This window comes from Bison bison, unplaced genomic scaffold (genome assembly GCF_000754665.1).
Source record: "Bison bison bison isolate TAMUID 2011002044 unplaced genomic scaffold, Bison_UMD1.0 scf7180017864377, whole genome shotgun sequence".
Classification (NCBI taxonomy): Eukaryota; Metazoa; Chordata; class Mammalia; order Artiodactyla; family Bovidae; genus Bison; species Bison bison.
In genome coordinates this window covers 6,135,838-6,156,919 of record NW_011494949.1, presented here as the reverse complement: position 1 = coordinate 6,156,919, position 21,082 = coordinate 6,135,838, and the positions used below count along the sequence as shown (strand labels likewise).

The 21,082-nt window shown below is 43.9% G+C and overlaps 1 protein-coding gene across 1 annotated transcript in view; it reads right to left on the bottom strand.

The window, feature by feature from the left end:
• ADCY2 (adenylate cyclase 2 (brain)) overlaps positions 1-21,082 on the bottom strand; it is a 450,411-nt gene that overhangs the window by 208,261 nt on the left and 221,068 nt on the right. Inside the window, exon 4 of the mRNA XM_010857150.1 lies at positions 15,993-16,142. Coding sequence (XP_010855452.1) covers positions 15,993-16,142 — 150 coding nt within the window. The remainder of the gene's footprint in view (positions 1-15,992; positions 16,143-21,082) is intronic.

Here is a 21,082-nt window from a genome sequence, read left to right as displayed (position 1 = left end):
AAAAATTTTCTCATCTCTCTATTCACGGGGCATCTGATGAAGAAAAGCTGACCAGTGAGAAAGGACAGAACTTTCTCCGAAAAGTAACTTTTCCAGATCTCTTCTCAGCTGGAGTGTTGTATTAGCCATTTCTTCTTTAGACACAGAAGACCACGGGAAATGATGGGAACATCTTTCATGAACACATATAAAAAGCAAACTTCATTTAAAAGCAAGCTTAAAAGTAGTTTTCATTATTCATCAGCACCTCTGAGAGATCTCTCAGTTCTCTCTGGTATAGAAGTTGACCCATTTGATGTTCACGTATATCAGCTGATGAAGTCCATTGCTCTTTAATGAAAGGATCCCCCTCTGTTTTTCAGGAAGTGTTCAAAATCCTGCTCACAGCTTTTCAAAAAGCTCACTCATCTGAAAGTGTTACGTCTTCAGAGCCCAAGTTTTGAGCTCCTCTCTGCCCCTTTTAAAGAGTAGAATCTGTTGTTGACATTTGTGCTGACCCACCCTTCAGAACACCTACTCCTAAATATTCCCTCTAAACACTTTTTTCTCAACTTGATAATAAAATTCACCAGGAGAGATCTGAAACAGTAATTATGTTAAGTGCTGTATTCATCAATGTCAAAATCTAACGCTGTTTTAAAGATTCATTATCCTGCAAATTGTTATCACAATTGTATTCATGAGCCAAGCATTTCAATACAGGCTGGTTTAAATGCATGTTTTTCAGCAGATCGGGATCAACCTAATGGCTGGGTGATTTCACACTTGTAGTTTATCTCTGACATAAAACTGTATCATTCATAACACATACACAAACACACACACACAATCCGTGTGTACGCTCCCTACTGGAAAGATGTCGATCCTTTCTATGACAATGAGATTTAAACAACACACATTCATACAGACATCTCAGCCAAAATTGTACTAGAAACTTTTGGGGAGAGGCATATGGGCCTGGAAGGACAGGAAATGGCAGAGTTTTGCCGTTTATTCTTTCTGAAGATTTAATGCGGCCAAATATTACTTCCCTGAATAACCATGTAAGCGAGCCTTATAACGGAAAGACGTATCTGACAGCATCGGGGTTTGTTCAGAGCTGACTCATAAGAACTCTTAATCTGCAGAGAGTTCAGAAGAGACAGAAGGAAAGATGTGTGAATGGTGAATCAAGATGGTGTGTGATCACTCAGGAGTCCAGGGGTTGCTATAAATTGTTGAGGATCCTGTTTGGGGACCACTGGTAATGACCAAGTTAAACCAACTACTTCCATGTCGCTACATAATTAATACTTGCATGATAAAGGTTGAACTTAGAGATGACAGGAAGTGGGGAGGGAGAGAGAGACGCACAGGATACACCAATGTGTCTTGTCAGCTGGTGTGTAATAGTATGTTCCCTGGCAGGTGACTCAGTGGTAAAGAATCCGCCTGCCATTGCAGGATATGCCAGAGACACGGGCTCAGTCCCTGGTCTAGGACAGTCCCCTGGAGGAGGGCATGGCAACCCACTCTAGTATTCTTGCCTGGAGAATCCCATGGACAGAGAAGCCTGGTGGGCTACTGTCCATAGGGTTGAAAAAGAGTCGGACACGACTGACTGATCTGAGAACTGGCCTATTCCATGCAGGGAACTGTGCCAGGTTCTATGAACATAAGGAAAAATAATGAAATAATAGACAGCCCTTGCCACCCAAGAAGTCACAGTCAGGTTTCAGGAGTGGGCCCCAGGCAGGCCTGCTAGAAGGGTGATGCCTTTGGGAAATTCACCCACGTCATTTCATCTGGCGGTAAAGGCAGCTGCCACGATGGTGGCCACGTTCTGACTCCTCCTGACCCACGGACACGAAGGGCCATTGAGAGGAGCCCAGGCAAGGACATCTTCACAGGTGGCACCCTGCATCACGTGACTGGACTTTGCATTTTGCTTTAATGCACCTTTCTTCCTCCAACTACTGGATCTTGTCCCGGAGTGACAAAGATGTCACACAATTAGCTAAAAGTTGTCCAAAGAATGTTCATTTCCTTCAGGGCTGAGATGCCTGCGTGGTCTGGGGCCTTAGATTTCATCTGATTGGTCTGAGCTTATTCTACAGTCAATGATAAAATATTCCTGCTTTTATTCTAAGCCACTTCTCTAGGAAATGAAGTCATCTGGCACGTGCTGTGTGCATGCTAAGTCGCTTCAGAGGTGTTTGACTCTGTGTGACCTTATGGACTGTAGCCTGCCAGGCTCCTCTGTCCATGGGATTCTCCAGGCAAAAATACTGGCGTGGGTTGTTGCCATGGTTCCCTCTAGGAGATCTTCCCAACGCTTCCCAGGGGATTGAATCCACGTCTCTTACATCTCCTTCATTGGCAGGTGGGTTCTTTACCACTAGTGCCACTTGGGAAGCCCTCATTGTTTCTATTTGGGTTCAAAACTTTCTAGTAGCCATCATCAGAACAAGAACCTGCATAAATGGGGCAGTACCACAGTAATCAGTAATGTACTCCAGCAACTGAGCTTCTTTCTAGAAAATCAATCAATTCCTCTGCCCATCCCTTCCTGAGAATCGAAGATCCAGAATAAAAGAAAGACATGCTGGGGAAACGATGTAATACAATACAGCCTATTAATGGCTTAACATGTGCTACCAGAGACGTCACAGTAAGATACGTAATACACTACTGCTCTCCATCTTGGGCAAAGAAAGTCTGGACTGGGGGCTTCCTGAGTGGTCCAGCCATTAAGAATCCACTTGTCAATGCTGGGGACACGAGTTCGATCCCTGGTCCAGGAAGATTCCATGTGCTGGAGAGCTACGAAGCCTGCACACCCCAACTACTGAAGCCTGTGTGCCCTAGGGCCCATGCCCCGCAACGAGAGGAGCCACTGCAGTGAAAAGCCCACATACCGCAACGAAGAGTAGCCCCCACTCACTGCGACTAGAGAAAGCCGCACACAGCAACGAAGACCCAGCACAGCCCGAAATTAATTAATTGATTTTAAAATGTCTTGGCCAGTTACAATAATTAATCAAGGATTTGTAATTAATTAAATATATGCAAATTCCTCCTTATATCATGGCAGTGAAAGAAAGAAAGTGAAAGCTGCGTCCGACTCTGCAACCCCACGAACTATACCGTCCATGGAATTCTCCAGGCTGGAACACTGGAGTGGGTAGCCTTTCCCTCGTCCAGGGGATATTCCCAACCCAGGGATCAAACCCAGGTCTACCGCATTGCAGGCGGATTCTTTACCAGCTGAGCCACAAGGGAAGCCCAAGAACACTGGAGTGGGTAGCCTATCCCTTCTTCAGTGGATCTTCCTGACCCAAGAATCAAACTGGGGTCTCCCGCACTGCAGTAGAAAAGCTAAATGGTAAAACAGGAGCACTTTTGGCTCCTCTTTCCTGCTACACGTGTCAAAGGAGCCATCAGTACTCACAGTTGCCCTTCCTCACCTCCCGTTCAATTTAACCCCTCTGCCCAGGTGACAGGCAGGCTGCCAGGGCTAGTGGTCATGTCCCCACACCCTGCCCTCTGTGACGCACCATTGGACCAAGGTGAATGCTGGCCCCCAAACTCCCTCCTTTGGCTTCTACTGAACCACACTCTCTGGCTTTCCTCTCACATAATGGGTGATCTGTTTCAGTGAATGGCTCCCTGTTTTCCTCTTATTTCTTCTCAAATATTGGTGTGCTTTGGGGATTGGTCCTGGCTCATTTTTGTCTGTTCCAACCCTAATCTTTCCCTCAGTTCAGTGCAGTTGCTCAGTCGTATCCGACTCTGTGTGACCCCATGAATCGCAGCACGCCAGGCCTCCCTGTCCATCACCAACTCCCGGAGTTCACTCAGACTCATGTCCATCGAGTCAGTGATGCCATCCAGCCGTCTCATCCTCTGTCGTCCCCTTCTCCTCCTGCCCCCAATCCCTCCCAGCATCAGAGTCTTTTCCAATGAGTCAACTCTTCGCATGAGGTGGCCAAAGTACTGGAGTTTCAGCTTTAGCATCATTCCCTCCAAAGAAATCCCAGGGCTGATCTCCTTCAGAATGGACTGGTTGGATTTCATTGCAGTCCAAGGGACTCCAAGAGTCTTCTCCAACACTACAGTTCAAAAGCATCAATTCTTCGGTGCTCAGCCTTCTTCACAGTCCAACTCTCACATCCATACATGACCACAGGAAAAACCATAGCCTTGACTAGACGAACCTTTGTTGGCAAAGTAATATCTCTGCTTTTGAATATGCTATCTAGGTTGGTCATAACTTTCATTCCAAGGAGTAAGCGTATTTTAATTTAGGGACTCTCATTTTGTCCTTTAAAGGTGGCTCAGAGGTTAAAGTGTCTGTTTGCAATGTGGGAGACCTGGGTTTGATTCCCTGGTCGGGAAGGTCCCCTGGAGAAGGAAATGGCAACCCACTCCAGTGTTCTTGCCTGGAGAATCCCATGGACGGAGGAGCCTGGTGGGCTAGAGTCCATGGTGTCTAAAAGAGTCAGATACGATTGAGTGACTTCACTTCATACACTGATGACTTCCACATTTACATTTTTGGCTCTGGATTTTATTTACAATTGCCAACGTGGCATCTCCTCTCGGACATAGACTACGGATCTCAAACGTAACTGTTCAGAACTCATCTCTTGATTTCTACTCCACTCCTAACCCCCAACCAACATCATTCCCAAAGACCCCAAAATCTTAGAAGTGGCACACCAACCATGATCCAATGGCTGGAATTTTCATTTAGGAATTTTTCTTGATTATTTTATTTTCTTCTCACCCAACATCTAATCCAACAGTGATCTATACTGGTTTCATTTCATAATGAGTCCTGAATATGTCCACTCTGACCCAAGCTCTTCCTGGCTCAGGCCTGGACTATCGCTGTAGCTTTCAGGAGGTCATCCTGCCTGCACTTCCTCCTCAATCCACTCTCCACCAGTCGCCAGAGAGATCTTTAGGAATATTAGCCAGAAAACTAAAATTCAAAAAGATACATGCACCCCTACGTACACAGCAGCACTGGTCACGATGGCTAAGACATGGAAACAACCTAATCGTCCATTGATGGATGAATGGACAAAGATGTGGTGTATACACAGTGGAATACTGCTCAGCCAGAGAAAGAGTGAAATAAAGCCATTCACAGCAACGTGGATGGACCTAGAGACTGTCACACTGAGTGAAGTCAGTCAGACAAAGACAAATATCGTATGATATCACTTAGATCAGGAATCCAAAAAGTAATATTAATGACCTTCCTTACCAAACAGAAACAGACTCACAGACACGGAAAACAGACTTGCGGTTGCCCAAGGAGAGGGGGTAGGGGAGGGAAGGGCTGGGAATTCGGGATTAGCAGATGCAAACTGGTACATATATTGAGAGGATGGCCCTACTGTATAGTACAGGGAGCGACGTTCAATATCCTTGGATAAATCACAATGGGAAAAATAAAAAGAATGTCTACATGACCGAATCACTCCTCTGTACAGCACAAACTAACACAGCATTGCAAATCAACTACACTTCAATTAAAAAAAAAAAGATAAACACAACGTTAGTCGGTTCGTGTCACTGCCTTACTCAAAACGCTTTTGTAACTTTCCACTCCACATCTAATAAAGCCCCACGTCCTTCACTCACCTTGCGAGGCCCAGTATGTGGTCCAGCATCTAGCTCCTGTCTCCCCCTCCACTCTCCTCTCTTACCCAACAATCCCACTGACTTCTGTGTCCCCCAAACAGGCCAATCTGGTTCCTGAGCCTGGACCTTTGCAGGCCCACTCCTGCATAGCTCATCGTGCCATCGCAGGGACACATCCTCCCGGGATCCATGTTACAACTCAGCTGTCACGTCCCCAGAGAAGCCCCTGGTTGGCCCCTCCAACATGCCCCTCGGCTTATCCCAGTTAGCTCTGTCGCATTATCTTTCTGTATCTTCTCGTGAGAATTCTGCCTTCAGACAGTTATGGTCCACCTCCTGCCATTCGAATATAAGCCCAAAGACACGGGGGGGCCTTTAGCCTACTACTAAAATACTACTCTGTTCCCTGGGCTAATCCCCTGGCACTTGGCAGATAATCAAAGACAAAACTGTGAAATAGAAGTTTTCAGACAACTTAAAAAGCGAAAACTCCAGAGAGTAACACTGTTCGAAAACATACACACACAAACAAAATTCTAAAGCTCCTAACTCATGCTCTTCAATTTGTTAGAAACATTGGTGGGTGCTGTGGTTCGGTAAACACAGCCCTAGGGCCACGCGAGGTATTTTTATCTGTGACTGTGCTCATGGTGATAAGCTATTAAACACAGAAAATCAATCACTTCCCACGCCAGTGAGTCCAGAAAGCCTTCTTCCCCACTATCAGGTATCCTCCTGGACTATCTGTGGTTACGTCTGCAGGAAGTAAGACACGATTGCAATCACAGGAGACTTGACATTTGACTTTGATTTTGAGTTTTCTCTGGTGTGTGATGCATACCAGAAGAATGGAGACTGCCACCAAAGGACTGATTCTGGAACTCTTTTTTATTGGGTTTATTTTACTCATATCAAGTGATGTTGATCTTACGTGAATATTTCCACTAGATTATTTTTTGCCTGCTATATAGAGTCTTGTCCGCATCAAAACACCACAACACAGAGTAAAAAAAACAGATGATCTCCAAGGGAAACTGACAACTTTCAGAAGCCAAAAATACCACAACCAGGTGCTTCTCCTTTGTGTGTGTGTGTGTCCGTGTGTGTGTGTGTGTGTGTGTGTGTGTGTGCTTCTCTAGTATTATCAACTGGCTTCCCTGCTGGCTCAGTGGTAAAGAATCTGCCAGTCAATGCAGGAGATATGAGACACAGGTTCGATCCCTGGGTCAGGAAGATCCCCCCTGGAGAAGGAAATGGCAACCCACCCTAGTATTCTTGCCTGGGGAATCCCAGGGACAGAGAAGCCTGGATGGTTACAGTCCATGGGGTCGCAAGAGTTGGACATGACTGAGCAACCAAACAACAGTATTATCAACAAAGATTAACCTGTGATGATCTGGAGTAATAGAAATGTTCCCCAGGTGTTTCTCAAACAAGACAGGCAAATGGCTTCCTAACCATGGACGCTGGATGGGGGTTTTGCTCAAGTAGCTTACAGGGAGGAAATTTCTGGAGGTTTTATTTTACCATATACCTTTTTCTACTGTGCAAAATTGTTCAGTCATGTCCAACTTGTTGAGACCTCATGGACTGCAGCCTGCCAGGCTCCTCTATCCATGGGATTCTCCAGGCACAAATACTGGAGTGGGTTGCCATGCCCTCCTCCAAGGGATCTTCCCGACCCAGGGACTAAACCCAGGTCTCCCACATTGCAGGCAGATTTTTTACTGTCTGAGCTGCCAGAGAAGCCCAGCTTTTCTACTGTCATTATACAAAAAGACATTTGTATATATTTAATTAATTAAAAATCAGCTTGATTAATTACTATAACTGTATTTTACTTTTTCCGTTTAGAACAGGATGTCTAACTTTTTACAGAATGAACACTAGTACTATTTTGAGCCCCTATTACTAGCCTCCTGCAGTGGCAGTCTTCATTAGGCATCATGATTTGACAGTGATTCCAGCTGTCTTCCTCCTCTTTGCCCTTGATCACTGGTGTAGAATTATTGATTTCTCCTTAAAGGAGCCAGAGTATACATTCACAGCATGGCCCTCATTGCAGTCTTTGAAAATATGTTCTAATCCCATCCATTGTAACTAAAGGACTCATCCGAAAATATTTCGGGCTTGATGGTTTGAGAGTTACTTATATATTTTTTCTGGAATTCATTTTCATTTCTCATCAAAAGTACCCATAAGCCTTATGGCATAATATACATTGCGACATCCTGAAATCTATTACCCTAGTATTTCTCAATGAGACATAATAGCTGAGCTTCGTGAGAACTGAAGCAATCAGTAGGATACAATGCAGTGCAAACTGTTCAAGCAATTCTTGAACTCCATTCCAATGCATTCAAATGGTAAACACTGTGAAGAGAACTCTTTTATGAACTCTCAACCCTTCATTGTTACAACTTCCAAGTAAAACAGGTGCTGTCTTCTCCATCATTCGCTCTATCACGAAGGAGTGCCGAGGAAAAGAGGTGGCAGGTGGACTATGTCCTCTCCATCAAGGTAACGATAGCTGGAGAAAAGTAGGTAACTACTCACTTAATAAAACAGAAAGAAGCGGTGACCAAGAATTACACAACTTCTTCAAGGAGAAGATATCAAAGGAAAAATTATACAATCGATTATTAAATAAAATGGATAAAAAGTGGATCGGGTGGGGTTGGGAGGAAAGTCTCATTAAGGATCTTTGAGGACACAGGTGGGGTCAGCCTATCTGAACCAAACTGTCCATACCATGTGATGTTTAATGTTTCTCATCCTCTGCTCATTGGAAAAGACCCTGATGCTGGGAAAGACCGAAGGCAGGAGAAGGGGACGACACAGTATGAGATGGTTGGGTGGCATCACTGACTCAACAGACATGAGTTTGAGCAAGCTTCAAGAGATGGTTAAGGACAGGGAAACCTGGCGTGCTGCAGTCCACGGGGTCGCAAAGGGTCAGACACACTGAGTGACTGAACAACATCCTCTGCTGTCTCTGCCGGTCGCATGATCCTACCCAAAGGTCACGGGTAACATTTCTACTAAAACTTGCTGCTTTCACGCTTCAGGAACTGCAGTGAGAAAGTCTCACTAGCTTGAACTCTTCTTGAGCTCACCCAATTCGGCTTTTATCAAGAGGCATATACTGTGAGATGCTCCACCCTGGGCTCCATGTGCCAACTCAGATGCAGACAACTGGGGTAAATGACGAGTCCTGCAGCGTGGGCAGCTGTGTGATTGCCTCACAGCATCCATTCTGCTGGTGAAAAGTAAACTCCCCAACGGAGTGACATGGGGCTGATAAAAAAGGGTTTGGAAGGACTCTCCATCACATGTTCTAGCAGACACAGCAGAACTTTTCTCTGTTTGATCTGTTTGCTTCAAGGAGGAAGGGAACTTATTATGGAGAGCACTCAGGGGATGGCATAGCCAGCACCTATCTCTCCCTCCAGCCTCAGTGCGGTCAATGGTTTCACCAGGGTGGCAGCTGATTTGCTTAACGTTAGGGCATTATGTCATTAGACATACTTTGCCAACAAAGGTCCATCTAGTCAAAGCTATGGTTTTTCAAGTATTCATGTGTGGGTGTGAGAGTTGGACTACAAAGAAAGCTGAGCACAGAAGAATTGATGCTTTTGAACTGTGGTGTTGGAGAAGACTCTTGAGAGTCCTGTATACTGAAAGGAAATCAAACCAGTAAATCCTAAAGGAAATCCGTCCTGAATATTCATTGGAAGGACTGATGCTGAAGCTGAAACTCCAATACTTTGGCCACTTGATGTAAAGAACTGACTCCTTGGAACAGACCCTGATGCTAGGAAAGATTGATGGCAGGAGGAGAAGGGGACAACAGAGGATGAGATAGTTAGATGGCCTCACTGACTCAATGGACATGAGTTTGAGTAAGCTCCGGGAGTTGGTGATGGACAGGGAGGCCTGGTGTGCTGCGGTCCATGTTGTGGCAAAGAGTCAGACACGACTGAGCGCGACTAAACTGAACTGAACTGAGGGTATGATGTCATGAGAATTCAATGCAAGACCAGCTCATGATCACTCTTAACAGGACATCATTTTGAATGCTAGAAAGACTCTGAAATTTGGTAAGAAATTAAGTAGAACACTCTGAAATTTGGTAAGAAATTAAGTAGAACAACTTCCATCAGAGGAACCAAGACATGGAGAAGTGAGGGAATTTGACCAAGGTCATACAAAAAGATCACATAACCAAGATTCAACTCAGGTGGTCTTCCTGCAGGGTCCATCACAGAATGGAAATCCAGCCACAGACAGATTTAACACTGTGGCTTCTTGTGGGAATGATCTTTCATGTAAATTTCTAACATTCTCATGGATAATATGTTGCTTACCATGGCCATGCATAACCTAATGACGTCAGATAAGTGTGTGATACTGTCTTACGCTTTCTTATGTAACTAGTAATGGAAAAAAAATAGTTAACTTAAAAAGTCCTTTATGGGAAAGAGAAATCTCTATTCTCAAAGATAACTCCAAAAAACTTAGCAGAACCAACATGAGAGGCAGAAATATCCACACTTAAGAGCTGAGTGGTCTTGGACAAGTAACTTGACAATTACTTTGACTTAAGTGGGAAAAGAGACTTAGGTCATAGAGTTCATACGTATATTAAGAAGACAGGATGGTTGGCTGAATAATGAACCTGTAAAAAGCACCCTGTTCGATTAAGAATCCCCAGAACCTGTGACTATGTTACCTTACATGGCAAACCCAGAACTTCGAAGATACAGTTAAATTAAGGACCTTGAGGTGGGGAGATTTTCCTGGATTATCCTTATGGCGGGGAGGTAGGAGGGATAATGAAAGGACAGGAAGAAGATGCAAGAGCACAGTCAGAGATCTGAGAAGTGGGTGAAGAGAAAGACAGAGAGAGAGGAGAGAGAGGCTGGAATCTGTGCTGCTGGATTTGAGGATGAAGGAAGCGGCTTGGACCCAAGGATGCAGGAAGGCTAGTCTAGAAGCTTGAAAAGGCAACTGGATTCTGCCCTCAGGGCCTCAGGAGTCCAGTGCTCCCAGCACCGTGATAGAGCCCATGAGGCTGATCTTGGACCTCTGATCTCCAGGACTATGCAACACTGGATTTGTTCTGTTTAAGCCACTGGACTTGTGGTCATTTGTTACAACAGTAGGAAACTGATACCACAGCAAATGTGAAAGCACTAAATAGACAGCCTGGCACATTAAGAGGACTCCAACAAATGTCATTCCTTCTTTTACCCATTCCCTCATGAAAAGGAACCACATTTTCACATCCCAAACCGGAAACAGCTCCAACACACTCTACCTAGCATTTTAAATGATTTGTGCAATACATCTGGTAATGCCCTAACATTACCAGCTATAGTATCAGGATAAAGATGGATACATTTATTATCAACCCAACCATGAACACAAAAGGCCACTTACTTGTTCCATTGAAATTTTCACAATTTTGTCCCCAAGGAGATGCAGGGAGCCTACTGGTTCACTAAGCCCGCACAGTGGGGAACAGATTCAGGAATAACACGGTGTCCCCACCTCACTTGACTAGTATTCTCCACTGAAAGGCATATTGTAGCATATTTAACCCACAGGGTGTTTCCAGAAGAAGGCAGTCCACATAAAGATTCTCACAATTACATTACTTGAAAACAAAGACAACATATAAATTGAAGAGTGTTTATTTTCTCTCTATAAAAAAAGCAAACCTAGTTTTCAGTCCTACAGAGGCCACATTTATTTCCACTGCCCCAGCAGTTATGAGAGAGGGTTTCTGTTTTGCCCTGACTCCAGCTCTCATCAATTCCTGAGCGCCTATTACATACTCCAGAGAGAAACACCTCTGTTGACTCGGATTTGATGAAGAGCCTCTATTGCACTGACACGGTGCACAAAAAATGGCTTTTACTGCAGGATGTGAAACTCAAGACAAAAGTCAAAACACACCGCTTTCAGGCCCCAAAGGTGGCTTCAATACTAATTGAGTGCATTAAGTTTCTCACTTACTAAGAAGAAAAAAATTAGTGTTTATCCACGAGGGCATTTTTAGGGCAAGAACACAAACACCAAGAAAACCTCTGCTAACATTATTCATTCCTTCTTATCCTCAAATCTTCGAGTACAAATAGCCACGTTGTTCAAAAATGGTTTTAATCACTAGATATTTACCTCATTTGCATCTAGGAAAGAAAAACACAAAATTTGAAGAAAAAAAAGTACAGAGTTGAGCGATTTTGATAAGACTGTAGAATCCCTAGAGCCTTCCCAGTAATCTCAACTATGTGTTGATAACCCCTAGCGGGGCTGCAGAAGGACCAGCTTCCTGGGCTCACAGGACATCTGCCCTCCTCCCCAAGGTCTAAGCGTGGCAGGGGGTCAAGCTGTGAAAGGCGCCCAGTAACTATTCAAAATGGCGACCCTCAGCCTCCAGGAGCATCAACTCATTCTGTGGTAACTGGAAATACGACCTTAAAATGGACACCATAGATTTTATCCAGATGGGGGCTGAGACAAATCCTCTTGCAGCTGCTTAGCACACCCCACTACGCCTGAAGAAGCACTCTCAAGGACACTGTTGTGTGCCTCGGTGACTACGAATGAAGCAAACATACAATATACACATGACATATAGAGGTATCTATCTATAGATATAGACACAGATATATATATATATATACATATCTGAATCACTTTGTTATACTCGACACAACACTGTAAATCAACTACACGTCAAGAACATTTTTTAAAAAATGTTTTGTGGCAACGGATGGATAAGAAATGGCACACGGAATCCTCAGACCCTAATTGGGTCTGCGGCAACACTGGCGTCATGGTCTCTGAGGCCACTCTTCTGTATGAAGGGTACCTAGCTTGCCAATGGCTAATTTTTATTTGTTTCCTTAAATCTGTACATTTATACTTTACTGATTTTATTAACTATGGGAATTTTTCATTCCCATTTAATTACACGCTAGTCTGGAAAAAAACCAAATAGGAAAAGGAGTACGTCAAGGCTGTATATTGTCACCCTGCTTATTTAACTTCTATGCAGAGTACATCATGAGAAATGCTGGGCTGGAAGAAGCACAAACTGGAATCAAGATTGCTGGGAGAAATATCAATAACCTCAGATATGTAGATGACACCGCCCTTATGGCAGAAAGTGAAGAGGAACTAAAAAGCCTCTTGATGAAAGTGAAAGAGGAGAGTGAAAAAGTTGGCTTAAAGCTCAACATTCAGAAAACGAAGATCATGGCATCTGGTCCCATCACTTCATGGGAAATAGATGGGGAAACAGTGGAAACAGTGTCAGACTTTATTTTTGGGGGTTCCAAAATCACTGCAGATGGTGACTGAAGCCATGAAATTAAAAGACGCTTACTCCTTGGAAGGAAAGTTATGACCCACCTAGATAACATATTCAAAAGCAGAGACATTACTTTGCCAACAAAGGTCCGTCTAGTCAAAGCTATGGTTTTTCCAGTGGTCATGTATGGATGTGAGAGTTGGACTGTGAAGAAAGCTGAGCACCGAAGAATTGACGCTTTTGAACTGTGGTGTTGGAGAAGACTCTTGAGAGTCCCTTGGACTGCAAGGAGATCCAACCAGTCCATTCTGAAGGAGATCAGTCCTGGGTGTTCATTGGAAGGACTGATGCTAAAGCTGAAACTCCAATACTTTCGCCCCTCAATGCAAAGAGTTGACTCATTGGAAAAGACTCTGATACTGGGAGGGATTAGGGGCAGGAGGAGAAGGGGACGACAGAGGATGAGATGGCTGGATGGCATCAGCGACTCGATGGATGTGAGCCTGAGTGAACTCCGGGAGTTGGTGATGGACAGGGAGGCCTGGTGTGCTGCAGTTCATAGGGTCGCAAAGAGTCGGACATGACTGAGCGACTGAACTGAACTGAACTGAAAAAAAAAAAAAAAAAAACAACTATGGACCTTTATTCTATCCTATAAACATATTTTTCAAAATATTAACAGAAGTACTGCATTCTGGGCCCCAGACCCTGAGAGTTGACTCCCAACTTTGGTAGCAAAATTCATACATTGTGTCAAATTATATTTTATTAAACATTACTGGAAGGACTGATGCCGAAGCTAACCCTCCGATACTTTGGCTACCTGATGCAAATGGTGGACTCGTTGGAAAAATACCCTGATGCTGAGAACAACTGAGGGCAAAAGGAGAAGAGGGTGGCGGAGGATAACATGGTCAGTCAGATAGCATCACGGACTCAGTGGACATGAACCTGGGCAAACTCCAGGAGATAGTGAGGGACAGGGAGGCCTGGGGCATCACAGTCCATGGGGTCGCAAAGAGTCAGACACCTGAGCGACTGAACAACAACAAAGTATTAGTATAAGTTCTTCTTTTTCTTCCAAGTGTCCTTTTTCTCCTCACATATTTTTAAAAAGATCCTTGACTCTTTTTCCTAGAACTTGTAAATAGATGCCCTAATAGTATCTCCCATGATGGTCCTATGAAGTCTGTAACACGAGGTGTGCCTCACTGGTCTAGTTCTGGAGCCATGTAAGGTCAGAGCATGGCCTTTCTGACTGCATGGACCCACAGATCATCATGACAAGGGATGACACCTCGTCTTGGCTGCTCAAGGTCTCTTCATGGAAAGAGGCAGTGTAGAAAAGGTCAACAGCCTGATTTAGTGTTGTGTCAAAGCTGGTACTATAAATATTAGGTTATACAATCCTCTGACTTGGAATTTCAGTTCTTCCCAACCTTGGTGAAGGTGATAGAAAAGAAAGTTAAATATGACTGGCAGGACCAAACTTATCCAGTAACCACTGTTTGAAAAAGGAAACTGTCTACCTTAAAACACCTGAACTCTGTAGAGGGAACAACTGTGAACACTAAGCACTGTGTGTTGCAACTACGGAATTTTCTAGAACCTAGATTTGAACCATTACTGAACATGGATAAATGCACAGTATATGAAGTTTTACTGGTTAACTGTCTCATGTTAACAACTGTCTATTTCTCTTAATGCAATCCAGAGTTTGATATACATAAAGACCAAAGAATTAAACAGTAATTACTGAATACTTCTGCTATGCATGTTGAAAAACAAAATGTTTTTAAAACAAACCATGAGATTTGCTAATATCAGTGAGAAAGCAATATTCACAGCCACACGCCAATGCCTAGAATCATGCCCTCCACAATCTAGGTGCTCAATTAATATTTATTGGATGAACAAACAGAACTCCCTGTTTTCAAAAAGGAGTACAATTACTATTCATCAATTCATACACAAATAAAAGTCTAGTATAAGTATTTAAGGGATTTTTTTTTGCTCTCATCACCATAATACATTTTAATAAAATTATATAAAATGGACTAAACACAATTTAATGAGTGATAGTGACACAATTATGTGCCAAATGCTGATGGATGCACTCAGAGAAGGGACTGTGGGTTTCATGCTAGAGAGTCATGCTAACCATCATCTTTAGAGATGGCAACTGGGTTCCTGCTGATAAATTTGAAAACTCAAGGGCAAAAAGAAAACTCTTCACATGGATCTTCTGCTGAGACCTGAAGTTAAATGTGTCAAGTACAGGATCCCCGCTTGGTTTCCCCTCCAAAGCACGTCTGCTTCATCTGCTGGCCACCATCTTGGATAAGCCCACATGGCTTTGCTCCTTCCACCCTTGGTTTATCTCCATTTCTTATTTTCACAGGGTGTCATCAGAGCCCATGTATTCTTCTGATGTATGTGTCCATGAACCACCACAGCAATGACTGTAGGACAGCCCCTGACACTACAACTTGTTCCCCACCAGACCCTCCCTCCCAACTCCAATCATCTCCCTCAAGGACAAGTTCACACATCTCATCTCATTTCATCATCTCATCCCATTTCAACATCCCAGGTGGAAAACAGGCACTATACGAAGTGTTGTTGATGGCACAGGAAGATTTCAGCTGGGACAAACCCTGGCCACAAACACTATCACAGAGAACTGTGCTGTGACCAACAATGAGTGTCTTAACCAAGTGTCACTATAACAATCATCATCATTATTTGAATTTTCCCAGCCTCGTGTTGGTGGTGGTTGATGTACCTGTCAGCACGTGGGTGATCCTGGGGGTGCAGGCTGGGTTTGAGTCTGAAGATGCCATCTCTGCTCTTCGGGTTACAATTCAATCCACTGGGCATACAGCCCAAAGCTGGGCAGGCAGGACGGCTGGACAGCTACACTGGCTTCCTGCTGATGCCCGTGAGCGGATGAACTGCAGCCTTGACGTTAGCAGTGACAACATCATTCCAATAACATCTCAGATAACGTGGAAGTAAGACCGAACGTATATTTTACCTGCTGACGTTTTTCAAATTCCAACTTGATCCGGGACTTGATGCAGTTGCACGTGTCCTGATACGTCTGCTGCAGAGCGAGCTCCATGAGGTGCTTATGGTATGCCCCCGCCAGGTTCCCGCAGATGAAGATGATCACGTTGGCCAGGATCTGAGGACACAAAGAGCCACTCAATAGGGTGAGCGTGTATCGTTCACGAACACAACACAAGGTACATGGGCAACAGTCTCCAAAGAGATGACTCTGTCCAAGGTTGATTTTATTTCTGTACCAAAACTAACATTTTTATTTATTTAACAAAAATGGATCCCATCTGCTTCTTGGGTCCATGCCCTCTCACAGGTGATTTTGCTGTCCTCCCTTATCTTTGGGCTCAGCCATGTGATCCACTTGGAAGAAAAGCTATGACAAACCTAGACAGCATATTAGAAAGCTGAGATGTTACTTTGCCTACAAAGTTCTGTCTAGGCAAAGCTGTGGTTTTTCCAGTAAGTCATATATGGATGTGAGAGTTGGACCATGAAGAAGGCTGAGCCCTGAAGAATTGATGCTTTTTGAACTGTGGTGTTGAAGACTCTTGAGAGTCCCTTATATTGCAAGGAGATCACACCAGTCAATCCTAAAGGGAATCAATCCTGAATATTTATTGGAAGGACTGATGCTGAAATTGAGGCTCCAATCCTTTGGCCACCTTATGTGAAAAGCTGACTCATTAGAAAAGACCCTGATGCTGGGAAAGATTGAAGGCAGGAGGAGAAGGGGATGACAGAGGACAAGATGGTGGATGGCACTGCTGATTCAACAGACAGGAGTTTGAGCAAGCTCTGGGAGATGGTGAAGGACAGGGGGGCCTGGCGTGCTGCATTCCTTGGGTTGCAAAGAGTCGGACACGGCTGAGTGACTGAACAACAACAAATGTGACCTGCTACAGCTAATGCAATGTGGGTGGGAGTAACCGAGAGCAGATCCAGCCCAGGTTTGGAAGGTCTGGCATGTTTGGGGTGCCTCTTCTGTATCTCATCAGGAAAAGAACATGACCTGACCAGCCCACTGGTCCCAGGAAGATGAGGTACCCTTGGAACAGAGACTGGCAGCCAACCAATAGTCCACTACTGTGGGCACCAAGATTTCATGGTTCTTACACAGTGTTATTATGACACTAGGTGACTGATACAGATTGTTGTCACATGGAACCTGTGTTCACTAAGCCTAGAGGAGGGATATTCCCCATTACCTAGTATTTGTGTAAGAATATAGGAACCTTTCAAAGCACATCACTTGTTCCTCTGTTCATAAAAACAATTTGGGTTCACAAAAATTTGGGGTGAAAGAGAAAATACAGAAAAGTTGAAAACAACCTGTAATTGTCCTGCCCAGGAAGAACACTCAACTGTCCATACGATCTTACTTTAGCCCTGTCACCCTTCGCTTCTGTAAAAGGACCATCTCTTACTTCACCAAAGATTCTGCAAACTGTGTCACTGCTGGGTTTGCTTTGAAGAACAGCAACCCAAAGAGTGCAGGAATGAGAAGCCCTAACACAAACCAGATGGCCCAGAATTAGAAGAACTGTCTCTCTCCTTATTAGGTGCAGCGGAAATAATAATAATAATAACCATGCTTATCTATGAGAGCTTCTTCTTTTGTTTCCTTAAAAATGCCATCAAAGATGCAAACATTTTAGGAAGTCAGTTTCTCCAAAATAAGAACCAAATGGAAGCAAGGGAATTGAATGAAGCCATTCTCAGTGCCCTGGGCTCCCCTAAAAGGGAGTATGAAAGGGATGTCTCTGTTACTACACTGTCGGCCTAACCTAGCATCCTGGCAGCTTTGTGACGTCAAGGTTCTTAAAGAAAAGCCTTCTTTTGGTCATTTGTTCATTAATCTGGGCAATGGATGTGGCATTGCTTCAAACAACATGTAATTCCAACCCTCCGTGGCTACAGATAATCGGAAAGAATGCATTTATGGATTTTTATTCAGATATGCAAAGAAATGTTCAAGAAATAAACAGCTAAGCGTTTTAATGCCAAGCAGTTATGGGATTTCTCTTCTGGTGGAAAATTTAATCAAATTACAAGCAGTTTGCTGATACCTGCTTTCATCCTAAAGTGCCGTATTCTAAGGTTAATAGAATTAGTCCTGGTATTTTAATGACTACACACATTTACAAATGTGACTGATGCCCTAGAGCATTTTTCTTTCAAGAGGGCGCATTCATATTATGACTCTAGGGAACCCAGGCACAAGGAAGTGATGCAGCTGAGATTTTCTTTTCAAAACTAATATCACAGCATTTTGTTTCCCAGAAGACATAGTAAAAAAAATCCTATTTTCACAATGTTGGATTTATTTTATAACATCATACTGTCTTGATGCTTTCTTTTATCTGATTGCTTCATTTAGCCACTCTCACATCTGTCAGAGAATAGGAGGGGAAACTTGGCCTCTCAAGGGACATCGTGAAGAAAATAAATTGTTTAAGGTAATAACATTAGTCTGGGTTTTCCCTGAAGATGCAAACTAGGCCTTGAAATGGAGTGTGACCCATGCTCCAGACTCTGTGCAAACCGGACTCGGCCCACTCGTCACAGAGGCAGGGTCCTCCGTCACTTTCCACATCCCCGTCGTCACTTGACATGCATCGTGGAGGAGTCGTCAGCACTTGTCTGTGAGTCTCAGGAGATGCATAAAACACGTCCTGTGCTGGTGGGAAGGCTGGTATCTACCAGCAAACTGGTTCTGTTTCTTTCACAGCATCATCATTGATCTTCCAAACATACCTCATTTCATCCTTGCAAGAGTCCAGAAAGTAAAACACCCAGGAGGGTGGCCCCTCTTGTTATTTCATCTTATCGGTGAAGAAACAAAGTTCTAACATATTCAGAGACTGGAGGGTAAGCCCCTGAAGACTCTAAAGGATTGCCCTGGACCACTGCCACAAGACCAAATTTGGCTTAAATAAAACATGGCCCCAGGAAACAAGTCAGGACAGGTTCACTCAACGCAATTCAACTCTCTACTAGGGCATGGGGAAAGTGATTCTGAAGAATTTCCAAAGAGACCTGTGTAAGCGCTGAAAACAGCTAATGTGGTTTTCCTTTAGAGAGCATTTGTATTTGATGCTATAAAGCGCCTCCATCATTTAAAGTCCTTTTAAGTGGCTGCAGTTTGGAGGCCACACTGTGGTCCACGGAGCACTTGATTGTGAGGCTGGAGTTGTTGGTGTGTCCATGTACTCAGAGCAAAGGAACAAAGTGAGGCTGTTTCTAACTGAGTCAGGTGACCAAAGAAAAATGAGCTGAGCAGCGTTCCTTCTTTTTGATAAATTAATTTTTATTGGAGTAAAGTTGCTTTACAATGTTGTATTAGTTTCTGCTGTACAGCAAAGTGAATTAGCTATTTATTGCTCTTTAGTTGCTAAGTTGTGTCCGACTCTTAGATTCCACAGACTATAGCCCCCCAGGCTCATCTGTCCATGGGATTCTCCAGGCAAGAATACTGCAGTGGGTTGCCATTTCCTCTTCCAGGGGATCTTCCCGATGCAGGGATGGAACCCATGTCTTCTGCGCTGGCAGGCGGATTCTTAACCACTGAGCCACCTGAGCAGCCTGAATCAGCTATATGCATACACAAATCCCTTCTTATTTGGATTTCCTTCTCATTTAGGTCACCACAGAGCACTCAGTAGAGTTCCCTGTCCTATCCAGTAGGTTCTCATTAGTTAATCTACTTTACCTATGTCTGAGTCTTTAATTCCCATGCTGGGTTATTTCACCTGGGAAATGGACATTTAAGGAAGGGAGCTCACTGTCTTCAAACATTCGAGAAATTATTGCAAGGATTTGGTGGCCACTCAGGTCCTCTGTGACTCTTTTCAGTTCAGTTCAGTCACTCAGTCATGTCCGACTCTTTGTGACCCCATGAACCGCAGCATGCCGGGCATCCTTGTCCATCACCAACTCCCAGAGTCCACCCAAACCCACGTCCATAGAGTCGGTGATGCCATCCAACCATCTCATTCTCTTCTCCTCCTGCCTTCAATATTTCCCAGCATCAGGGTCTTTTCAAATGAGTCAGCTCTTTGCATCAGGTGGCCAAAGTATTGGAGTATCAGCTTCAACATAAGTCTGTCCAATGAACATCCAGGACTGATCTCCTTCAGAATGGACTGGTTGGATCTCCTTGCAGTCCAAGGGACTCTCAAGAGTCTTCTCCAACACCACAGTTCAAAAGCATCAATTCTTCGGCGCTCAGCTTTCCTTCTAGTCCAACTCTCATATCCATACATGACCACTAGAAAAACCATAGCCTTGACTAGACCGACCTTTGTTGGCAAAGTAATGTCTCTGTTTTTTTAATATGCTATCTAGGTTGGTCATAACTTTCCTTCCAAGGAGTAAGTGTCTTTTAATTTCATGGCTGAAGTCACCATCTGAAGTTATTTTGGAGGCCAGAAAAATAAAGTCAGCCACTGTATCCACTGTTTCCCCATCTATTTGCCATGAAGTGATGGGACTGGATGCCATGATCTTCGTTTTCTGAATGTTGAGCTTTAAGCCAACTTTTTCACTTTCCTCTTTCACTTTGAGTTTTAAAATTGTTCAGTACTCATTCTTATCTTAGGCTCAGGGCTGCCAACTACAGGGTTCACAGAGGTCAGCAGTCAGGGTACATGCCAGTTGAATGCGGGGTGAGGCTCCTGGTACTGAGGAAACCCCATCCCTCAAAGCCATGGTTTCTCTGTGAGTGAACTGCACAGGGCCGGGGGAGAAAGGACATCACAGAATTTAAAACAGGTCCTCAGCTTAAAACAAACAGATCATAAATATGCAAAAACACCAATTATAAGTCAAAGGAAAATAAAAGGGATTATAAAAACTTGATGAACAGAGCTGCAAATGAATATTCAGCAAGCTCACTGCATCTCGTATGCAGCAAATTTGGCTTAAATAAAACAATGTTCTTGCTTGGGAGAGAAAATGATCAGGTACAATCTCCCTTAACTGAGCTCTCAAACATGGCTGCAGAGAATCCCAATCCCATCTCCTCGGCATTTCCTGCAACCCCCAAAGAATTACATTAGCTCT